The following is an 11,646-nucleotide window of genomic DNA, read 5'->3' on the forward strand; positions in this document are numbered from 1 at the left end:
ACTTTAAGCCAGTTTAAGTCGTATGTATTTATGCCAAGTTAAAAATACGTTGCTGGCAGCGTTGCTTCGAATCTTTCCTACATAAGATGTGTACGCTGCAATCTTCTTGACGACGTAAAGCTGTAAAACGTCACCTCCGAACGAAGGCGGAAAACCGAGGAAGCGATAACTTGCAAAATTAACATCGCTAAAAAGCGAACAGATAACAAGCAATACCCTGTAGAGGCAGGATAAAGCATTTTTATTAAGATCTCTCTCGTATCTCTACCTCCTAGAACCGACCGTAAATATTCCCACCCAAAGACTTGTATTTAAACTGATTTTAATTCTTGCTAAAATCGTCTTTAGCCTTAGAAAAATATTTTGTTTTTAATTATAATTAAATTAAACAATACAACAGCTGCATTCCAGACATTCATTCAGAGTTCATTGTCGTCTGATAACGATCAAAAACAATAAAAATACGTGGAAGAGTGAACCAGTTTATAGCGTAGAATATATGATCAATAATTAAATAATGTGCACAGCCTTATACACTCTTCACTCTTTTTTTGTAAGAACCTTTTTTATAAGAACGTTGAGGCTGAGATTAACCAAAATTTAAAGAATGTATTAAGAACATTCCTCAGGCTAAGAGTCAGTTAACAACGTTTTTATTTTGCTAATCTGTATATTAAATCAGTGGTGGATCCAGACCTTGAGCTAGTGGAGGGAAGGGGGGGGAGGGAGGGGGGGGTTGTTTTTCTTGCCCTGCTGGCTTTTCTTCCTTCTGTGTTTTGTTTCTTGTTTTACCCAAAATAAGGGGGGAGGCCCCCTGGGCCCCCCACTAAATCTCCCACTGTAAATGACAAGCATAAAAAAAGGTGACAAAAAATGTAAATTAACCCAAATACTTTAGGGCACGGTTTGTATAACATTAGCAATGGTTTTCCTTTTGCATGACACACATCTCGGATTTTAATAATCAGCAGTTCTTATTTATAGCTCTTTCAAAATAATTTCGACACCATCAAAGTCATCAGGTGATACAAAGTCTAAAGTTAGTCTATTTCAATAAGCTTAAGAGATTTAAAGGACAAAGTTTATGTGCTTTCCTTTCTGGTCTGCTACATGAACAAAAAAAAGAGTTTTTCTTTTGTTATCTGAACTGGCATATATAGAGAGTCAGGATGTAGGGAAATCATTGGCTGCTTTGAATTTGCTTTATTACTCTATGAAAGGCTTTGAAAAAGTTGTGCCACATTGGGACATTCCACTTTTTATTCACACCCCGACCCCTCCTATGGAGTATAACCCATACCATAAGGCCTTTCAGAATACTTTTCAAAGCCTACAAAATTTCGAATCCCTCAGACACGAACCTCCTGGCAAAGTCAATTGAACATTTGGAAATCGAACTCAGTCAAACTCAATCCAACCCAAACCGTCGATTGAGTTCGACTGAGTTCAGCAATCGAACAAAATCAAACACCAAGCTCTGTGTGAGTTTGATTTGTAAAATAGAACCCAATCAAACTCAATCCATTAGATTGTGTTCAACTGAGTTCAGCAACTAGCTGAACTCAATCAAACATATGGTAATCAAAATCATAATTTAGTTTGATTGGGTTCAATTGTCTTTGCAGGCAAACTTCAAAGATGTGGACAGCAAAAAAATTTGGTGTGTGAATTTCTCCCTCCACAAGGGTCAGTGCGGATGAAAAAAAGGAATCTCCCATTGTCAATCAATGAAATACTAAACTAAAGCCAGTAATGTAGTAATTTGGTGAAATATTTGTTAGTATGTTAACACTGTGCACATGTTGATTTGATTCATCCACAAAGTAGCAAGTTTGTTTAGGTACACAAGGCATTAGGTGATTTGTGAAGTGTGGTGGCAGCTTTGACTCAATTGAAAACTGTTATAACTTATATATTGATTTCTATAACGTAAGCAACTTATTGACCAATTCTCTCCCTTCTTCCTTCTCATTGCTGGGTTTTTGAGCAATATTCCTGATAAAGGGTTGAATATATATATGGGATATTGACCAAGCGTGAGGTCAAGATGGCTGGATATTGGCCAAGTTCTTTTTTTGCCCGCTCGGGTAGCCAATCACAGCGCAGGATTTGGTTTATCTTGCCCACTCATGGAGCTGGCCATATAATAAATTTAAATAGTCAAGCAACCGTCCCTTGTCGTCTTTAAAAGAAACATTGTTAAGACTGACCTAGCAGGGCTTCAAATAATTTCCTGGGTGGCGCTGGTCAAATTGTCCAGTCTAACCTATTTTTGCTTGGACATATCCCATTTTTGGCCGGACAAACATCAGTTACATTTTATCACTATAAAAGTGCCCCTCCCCCCTTCACATGATGTTTAAATATGAAACAAGTAAATTTTCAAAGCATTTATTGTACATGAGCATCGATCTCAATGCAGGAAAAGTAAAATGCATGGTATAGCAAAATCAGTTTCACATTTGTGCGAAAATTTGCAATGATAGCCGGAAATTTTATGACAATTACAAATCATTTATTAAAAGTTCTTGGTCTGGTAGTTAAGTATCTGCCTTTTTTCTCTCCCTTTTCACAAACGCCAATAATATTGAAACTTTAACTTCAAGTATTCTTAGTAACTATCTAGTAGCTAGTGTATGTCTTTTTAACAATTTTTGGTATGTAAAGTATTCAGTAAGCATATATTTTTTTTATTAACTGTGTAGTGGCTGCTGTAATTTTTTAGTTATGTCTATAAGTGTCCCCAGTTACACTACAGGTCTATGACACGCTAGATGCATTTGACACGCAAATTGAAGTTACTTACTTTACATAGCCTAGACACTTCTGATTTTAAATTTTCTCTTCTATTTGTTTTCCAGGACAATGGGTATCTATCAATTTCTTGGCCAATTTTGCTTGATGCTGATTACTCTTGGAAGTTTTTCCGCAGCTGCCAACCAATCATCTTTCCAGGTTCAATGTGACTTTGGTGATTCCTATTACTTGACAGAAACTACAGTTAAAGTGAATGGCTCTTTGACTTCACAGTTTAGCAATGCCCGGAACTGTCATGTTAGACATCGCAGTGATTCAGCCATCGTTCGTGTGTCTGTGGGAGGATTCAATGCTTCAAGCAACTTAAGTACTCTGTACTCCATGGTTCTTGAAAACCTTAGAATTCAGTTTGTGGGTGTAGCGCAGTCTCGTGACCTGCAAAATATGCAAAAGTACACATTCCACGCTTGTCCTAGTATTGATTCTGGAAAAACAACTGAGCATGACGTAGATTTCCTATTCTTTGGTGCACCTGCCAATGACTTGTTTGCAGTAGAAGTTGAGTTGGATAACTCCGTTTTACCTTCTGGTGAAACAGCAGAATTTTCTGTTCGAGCTGATGGCTTGGCTAGGGTCAGGGCATTCGACATTCAAGAGGAACAGCTCTTCAGCTTACTTCAAATTACAGTGTCTTCGGAAGAATCTGAAATGGAATGTCTCCTGGTGGTATCACAAAGTTGTTCTGCAGAACAAAGCCAAGGACTCTCTGAGAACAATGCTGGTGCAGAAAATCAGACTATTCAGCTTACTTTCTCAAGGTCAGGCAGGATCACATTGTCACAGTATTCTAGACCCAAAATTACAACAGGGCGGTGGTACATTGGATTACGTAGCAAAAAAGTTGACAAAGAAAGTGCCTTTGAGAAGACTGTGAAAGTTACTGTAACACAAGGGTATAAGTATGACACCATTGGTAAAGCTCTTCCAGCTGGTTACATGTGCCTTATTGCTATATTTGGTGGTATTGCAATCAGTGCTTTTGCTCATTTCTTCCTGAATTCCGACTTTGATGAGTGTTCAGTTCCCTTTCACTTGGAGAACTCAGATGAAAAGCCGAGGGCCAGAGCACCAAGTAAAGGAATTGCGGACTTTGTTCCAAAGCCAATACCTCGAAAGACATTCCCCACAAAAAGATGGCTGGAAGTCATTGGTATATCATGGTTTTGCAAAGGTTTAAAGACCTACCCTTACTTAACTGGAGTACTGGCCATAAGTTTCATGGTTGGTTCAGCCCAGTTTGTAATTGCACGCTGGTCCAGCATGATACAAGGAGGCAATCGTGACCTGTGCTACTACAATGAACTTTGTTACAGACCAATTGCCGTTGCTGACATGCCTTCCAACTTCATGCTGAGCAATGTTCCTTATGTTATTCATGGTATTTTCCTTGCTCTGTCATTCTCCTTCAGGGAAGCAATTGCACTTGAGGTAAACGGATCAAAAAGAAAGTATGTTCTCTCTGCAGACCATAAACGGTTCAGGCCATATGATTACTCAGTGGCTTATGCCCTTGCCTGGGCATTGGTCTTTGAAGGCCTGTTTTCAGCCATGTACCATCTGTGTCCTTCCCGTCTCACATTCCAGTTTGACTCTGCCTTTATGTTCATCATCTCGGGGTTAGTTGTGGTTGCACTTTTCAACTGCCGAGTAAATAGCGAGGCTCTCATGGATGCAGAGGAAAAGGAACAAAAAGATCCCAGTAAAACAACTGTTCAGGCCCCAAAGTATTTCTTATTCTTTGTGGCGCCACTGCTGGTGTTTAACTATGTGGGTTCTGTGCGGGATACTGATGGTCTAACACATTTCTTTGAAGTGGCCTACTGGATTGCCCTGGTTATTTGGTTGATTGCTTTGTACATCTGGACTTTCCAGAAGATTGGGGTTCCTTGCAGGTGGAAAAATTTTGGTACTAATGAAGATTGCTGGTCACTAGAGGCTGTAGTGAAGTGGACCTGGATTATCGTATTTCCTCTTTGCCTGCTCATCATAGGTTTCAAACAGAAAAATGACTGGTCACAGTTTTTCCTGTTTTCTTGTGTGGCTGCCGTAGCACTGACCATTCTTGGTTTGATGAGTTTTGACGTAGCATTGTCTTTCAAGAGGCACAGAAGTGGGAATGGACATTGTTGTGGTGGGATAAAACAACTTTGCAACCCAAGGTTAGTCTGGGCAGCCTTTTGGAGAAACTGGCATCGTGTGCTGTTTATGATTGCCACCTTCATCTTCTGGGTGTTTGCCATGTACTTCTTCAAGATAAAATCCACGACTCGCAAGGTTGCAGCACCAAGCTTTTCCCGTACTTTGAATGCAGAATGTGTCTTGTGGGACTTCTTTGACTACCACGACATCTGGCATATGCTGTCTTCATTTGCACTTTTGATGAGTGCGTACCTGTTGATATATGTGACCCGCAAGGTAGAGATCTACTCCTGGGTGGAGAGGATGTACTGGAAAAGTAGAGATGCAGCTAATGGAGCTGGTGGGGGAAGCACAGAGAAGATAATGATGCAGATAGATGATGCAGGTAAGGAAGACAGTTATGAAATAGTGGAAGAGAGGACAATGGATAAATCAAAACTGAGAGACAAATATGACAATGAGTATGCTAGTGTCTCCTATGTATAAGCTAATTACCTCTCAGTTATGGATATTGCAAGCTAAGTGATAATTTAATATTAATTTATATTTATTGCTGTATGAATGTGTGTTATGTGTGCCCTTATGACCGACAAGGTACATATATGACTTGATCATTTAGGTATGAAGTCTAAAGTTTACTAATTAATTCTCTCTCCAAATGACAATTTTCAGCTTTGAAAATGATTCAATCAAAAATGAAAATGTTAATTGCGTTTTATTTAGCTTCATTTCCTCACTAGTTGAGTCAAAACCAGAAGCCCTCTTCATGACAAAGTTTCTCTCTCCAAATGGCAATTTCTATTTTCAAAATGACTAAATGAAAAATAACTAAATTAAATAATTTTGTAGTAAATGGCCACCTAAAACTGTTAGTATTATACTTCCAGTTCAATTTTCCTGGCCCACTGACATTGTCATTACTTTACTTACGCCATACTACTGCTGATTTCCGATGAAATTAACCTGACAAGTACTGGACTACAGCTTGATTATAATCACTGTCATCAGTCAACATGGCCAGCCTTGTTTTCTTTTGAAAACTTAAGGATAAATTCAAAGCAGAATGGTTGGCTTATAAAGCTGTCTTGCCCATTTGTGAGAAAATGACTTTTTTTCCTATACAACTGAATTAAGTTTAACTTCTCTAGTTAGACCGCTCTTTAATTAAGTACGGAAAATAATACATGCTTGCACTGGTTTTAAATTTCTATACTTGGTAATTAGTGTAAAAAAATGCAGGCCACTTTCTCAACCAATGCAAAGTTCAACCAAAACTAATCGTGACTTGCTTGCTTGGGTTTTCCCATATTTTATGCCACCCTGGGAAGTTGGACTCCCATCTGAAAAGGTCAGGGATGCTTGTTGGAAAATTTGAATCAAACCCCTAAAGGAGACCAATATGGGTGTGGTTTGAGCTTTTTTGACTCCTAAAAGTTACCACCAGGAGTCCATAATCCCATGGGCTCCTGATACCACTTATAATGGAATAGACTTGAGTACCCAGAAAGGAGCCTGTGCTAGTAGACCAGACTCAAGAGACTGGTGTAAATCGAGTGGAAAACAAAAATGAGAGCATTTTTCAAATGTTACCCTTTTGAATGCACCCTAAAAAGTACTTTGACACAGCTAAAAATAGTGGCCTTAAGGGAGATGAAAATCCTTGCTTTACACCCCTAAGTGAGATGACAAGCATCCCCAACCTATAGGAGTCCCCCCCAGGCGTGGCACCTACAAGTACAATGTATTTTCTTTGAGTTTTGATTGGTCCATTTTGATTGCTTTTGTCCTTTTGTCAGATTGATTGTTTAAGTTTAAGCCACGCCATTTTGAGTGCATCATGTATAATGATTTATGTTCTGCTAAGAAAAGTAAACTAACTGACTTTCTGTGCCTTGCCTCCCCCCCCCCCCCCATCAGCTACTGCTGACCCTGTCACACTTTAACTACTACAGATATCATTTCTAATAACTTTCGTTGATTAAGATTGTCATTGTATAAAGCTAGATACTCCTTAACAGCCAGCCAACAAATTTTAACTTGTTGGCGTGGATTTTTCTACGATTTTTAGAGTAATAAATCTATTAATTTTTATATATCTAAGTAACACTAAGAACTGATGTAGCCCAGTTTAATAAGCCCTTGCACTGTTATTTCTTTCTATTATCAACTTTTGATATTGTTCAGGAAGCAAATTCTGTTGATACTGCTGAAAAGAGCACCATACAGTCGTCGTTTCTTCTAAAATCATGAATCATGGCCGCTTGGGGGGCACAAGACTGTGTTATACGGACGTTTGTAAAATTTTCTGACTTTAAAATTATTTCGCAAGTTTGCCAAAACGGGCTCTCAAACTTGGCCGTTTTATTAATTTTGAGGGTCTCTTTGCGGCCGTGGCAATAGGTTTTCGCTACTTAACAGCTGAAAAAAGCCTGTTGAAGGTTCTATTCTGTCAGAACTAGTGCTTTCTTATCATTTATTCTGATCATCGCACACTGTATATTACAGATAATTTGCTGTGTTTAATAAACACCGGCTTGTGTGAAACTTCTTCTCGTGTCTTACGTAAGGTTTAGTGCAAGGAAAGTCGCGTTTTGCAACAATCAAAAACTGAATGTTATTAAAGATTGGTTTGTTTGCTTACCCTGTAATCAGTGGGTTCTGCTTCTTTTCCCGGCGAGAGTGCAGAAACGTTAGCTCACTTGTGAGAAAGCTCGTTGTTTTCAATTATCTTGGTGAGAGTTTGTTAATTCACTACAAGCTTGTAATGTGTCTCTTCCTCAAAGGCTTAGTAACAGGGAGCGGCGTTTCATGTTCTCCATACACTGTTCCTTCCCATTGCCACTTATGTGGAGACTTCTTTGTTTACCTTACCTTTACATGTTGTTAGCGAGCCTATTTCGCAGATCTCCATAAAAGCAGAGGAAGTTTTTTTGTTTTGTTCATTTTGTTTGTGTGAAATGCGACAACCCAGCTTGTTCAGCCTGAAAGCAATTTTTGCGGCAGCTGCGTCGTTTTTTCCTGCGCTCTGGTTGAATACAGGTCACTTGGACACCGACAAACAGCAGAAATGGTTCCTGGAAGCCCACTGTTTTCCAGACAGCAGAAATCCTACCTGACCATTGTTTTCCTCTGGAATTTATTAGGTTATCACCAAATTTGCCGTAGGTGAGGAAACAAAATATTTCTTCTCCCAGTTTTATTTTTCACACGCGTATAGAGAGCTCTATAGTTTATGCTTCTGTCACGCCATTCTTAGGAAGTCAGAAATTATTTAATGTCAATTAACAGCATGTCACGCTTTCTTCAGGCGACCAGGTCAGCAAATCGATTTAAACTTGATTTTTTTTAATCTGTTGATCTGACAGCTTCAAATGTTGCTCAGTTGTGACCATCCGTGATCCGCTTTTTGTTCTTCTTTGTGTTTTGTTTTGATTTGTTATGTTGTTGTTGTTTTTTGTTTTGTTTTTTTTTTCTTTGCACTTTCCTTGTTGTAAGGCCAGGGTTTTTCTTTCGTTTACGGCAATGACGATACTGATTATGATAAACTTTGTTGTATAATTGTATGAATAACATGCTATTAAAATATAGGCTACAGTTGAACCTGACGTAAGCGGCCACCCGAAATGTCAAGCCTGGGTGGCTGTTTACGGGAGGCGGTCTTCTGAGTCAAAATTTTGCCTCATTATACAGTTGAACCTCCCGTAGGCGACCACCCAAAATGTCAAGCCTAGGTGGCTGTTGACGGGAGGTGGTCGCCTACGAGAGTTCAAACTATATTGGGTCAAAATTTTGCCCCATTGGAATATGGTGACTCAGGAAGAGACTTATCCCATGTGCCTATGCCGATACGACGTTTTATTCATGTGAAAAGTCAGTTTCGAGAAAAAAAAAACCGGTTCTTCCCATTGAGAAATTTCCGTCTCTTGCACTACCCAGGAAAATGATAATGTTACAACACATTATCCTATTTCCTCTCTATTATCTGTCAAGTAGTTGCTTACGGGAGGTTAAAAACAAAAGAAAATTTCAAACTTTTAGCTCGAAAAGTGGTCGCGGTCGCTTACAAGAGGTTCAAAATATAGTGATTTGACTGGGAAACTTTCGGCATTTTGTAAAACAGTTCACTTACGAGAGGTGGTCGCAACCGGAGGTTTGCTGTTTGAAGATTAAACGTAAGACAAAGACCAAATGTATAAACATAGTCACTCACATTAGTGTAACTTGGCGTAACTTTGAAATTAAGATCGGCTAATTACTTAATATGGTTTATAATCTACTGTAACTACTTAAGCTGTGCTTTTTTTTCTGATTGACAGATGCTCCGCGCAGAACGTCCGTTGAAACTTAAAGTCAAGAAGTGCATACATGGAAAGTCTCCATATGAAAAGGGAAAGAATTCCGGGGGGGGGCTCCCTCTTAAAAATGACGGATTTGCTCGTCGTACCTTTTAGGAATTAAAAATGCGGTTTTGGTACCTCTTGAAGTGTTAAGCCTTAAAAGGACCATAGTGGGAGGTTTTTTTGCAGTACCTATTAGGGTACTGAGCCGAAAAAAATGACAGGAGATAATGCGTTATATAAGAATTGGGACCTCTTCAGGGAGAAAAAAATTTCAAGCCACGCCCACAAAACAGAATCTTGGTACCTTTTAGGGTTCTTTTTAAAATTTCCGACGAGCACCCCCGTTCTTTTTATATTGGAGTCCCCCCCCCCCCCCCCCCCCCGGGGAAGGAATCAGTTCTATAGATATTTAATTAATTATACGTCGCTGGGAACGTAACGATAGCAACTCTGTCCAGGTACATGAGCGTGTCATAGTTCTCAATAGTTCTCAATAGTTCTCAATAGTTCGTTTCAATTTCATTAGTACACATAATTTATATAAGCAAGACTTTTAATAGCCCATATTCACGATAGCCGCCATGATGGTTTTCGTATTATAATGCAAATTAGCCACGTTGTCCGCCAGGGGGCAAACATTGAAATGGTTCCCATTTTTCTGAAAATCGGCTCGCCTAAATGGTCAAGTACCTGCACCAAAATCACATTTGGGAACCAAGTTCTGGAATAATGATTTTATTATTAATTTAAGTATGAAAAAGTTCCTTGATAACTTGACTTATTAACTACGCGAGCCGTTTTCTTTTTATAAAATCGCCGAAATTCTGTAAAACTTGGAGTCTTTTCACCCCAATACTGAAACCAATGCATGGATATGAAACAAATTATTAGACATGATAAGGAACCAGCTGAAATTTGCCGATTTTAGCTTGTTTGCCCCCTCAGAAATCACGTGCCTGATTTGCATTATAATGTAAAAATAAACATGGCTGTTATCGTGAATAAGGCCTATTTGCATTACTTCTTGTTTTCTGATTTAGTTGTATTGATAGGTACAGTTGAATTCCAGGGAGGATTCGAGTTATCGCGAGATGGTAACCGAACGACTCAAAATTAGGCATAAAACAGGGTCGCTCCATTTCCATTAGGTTTATTACTGCCGGAAAGAATAATGATACTGAAGCGATACTTCGCCGACAAAACTAATCATACCAGATCTAAAAGAACAAAACAAAACACAACTAAGTAGAAAAAGTAGTGGGGTATTACTGTACCAACGTCTGTTGGTAATTTCGGACACTTTGCTGTGAACCTATTTCTCTAGTGACTCTGGCAGGGTTTTGACCATTAGTATTGAATTAGAATAGTTATTTTAACCAAGTCAAATTACAAGCCTGATAGACTTAAATCAAATGTGACTATAATGTAAGCATATTACAGGTAATAACGAATGATTAAATAGTGTTTTGCTATCATCTCCGTTAAAATTTTGGGCTTTAGTCTTGAATTATAAATGCCCAAACAAATGTGTTTTTTACTGTTTGTGTGGCTTTATTTGTGATTTTCTTGAATTTGAATTTTCTTCGGTGAAATCTTCCAAAATTTTTACAACACATCGCTTCCAGCGGGATACGAATTTTAAACACAAAAATAGTTGGGTTTGTAAAGGCAGTTTTTTCAATTTTTTCAAATTTATGCCTTTTACCGCTGCAAAAATCTGATCTTATAGATGTCCCTGAAAAACGAGCTCCGACTGAAGTAAAATATTTACTACCAATCTGCCAAATTTTACGGAATTTCACCGAAGGAAACGCAAGAAAATTCAGAGTCAGTTTTGCTTTTTGTGCTCATGTTGACGTCAGAAAATGTACAAAAACACTGACGTTTTCCTTCGAGCGCGCGCAAATTACTTGAGCTTTCGTCCTCAGCGCGCGTGCGATCGTAAAACTATAGGGAGCCACCTTAAGTGTGATTCCAACCGAGATTGGCATTTTAATTAAGATTATACAAGTGTGATAGACATTTTAAGTAAGTGTGATTACAAGCGTGATAGGTATTTTAATCAAGTTTGATTTCAAACGTGATAGACATTTTAAAATGCGAGTACAGTATACGCATATACAAATGATAGAGATTTTAATTAAGTGTGACCATAAGATTATACAAGCGTAATAGGCATTTTAAGTAAGTGTGATTACAAACATGATTGGCATTTTAATCAAATGTGACTACAACAGAAGCACAGAGCGATTTTCAAATGAGTGTCGAAAGTAAACAGGCAATTACTTTGATAAAATTTTGAGAAACAACACACCGTTTTTTAAAAACATGATTCAACAGAATCTTCCGT

At 38.5% G+C, this 11,646-nt stretch overlaps 1 protein-coding gene across 3 annotated transcripts in view; it reads left to right on the forward strand.

Annotated features, from left to right (window-relative positions):
• Positions 1-11,262, forward strand: part of LOC145483875 (uncharacterized) — a 12,431-nt gene extending 1,169 nt beyond the window's left edge. Inside the window, exons 2-3 of one of the 3 annotated variants that reach the window (XM_081462435.1) lie at positions 2,862-5,341; positions 9,273-11,262. In XM_081462435.1, the coding sequence (XP_081318561.1) occupies positions 2,866-5,341; positions 9,273-9,304 (2,508 nt within the window). In that variant the 5' untranslated portion in view covers positions 2,862-2,865 and the 3' untranslated portion in view covers positions 9,305-11,262. The other 2 variants (XM_081462434.1, XM_081462433.1) reach the window with 2 other exon arrangements.
• The last annotated feature ends 384 nt before the right edge of the window (positions 11,263-11,646 follow it).

This window comes from Orbicella franksi, chromosome 4 (genome assembly GCF_964199315.1).
Source record: "Orbicella franksi chromosome 4, jaOrbFran1.1, whole genome shotgun sequence".
Taxonomy (NCBI): Eukaryota; Metazoa; Cnidaria; class Anthozoa; order Scleractinia; family Merulinidae; genus Orbicella; species Orbicella franksi.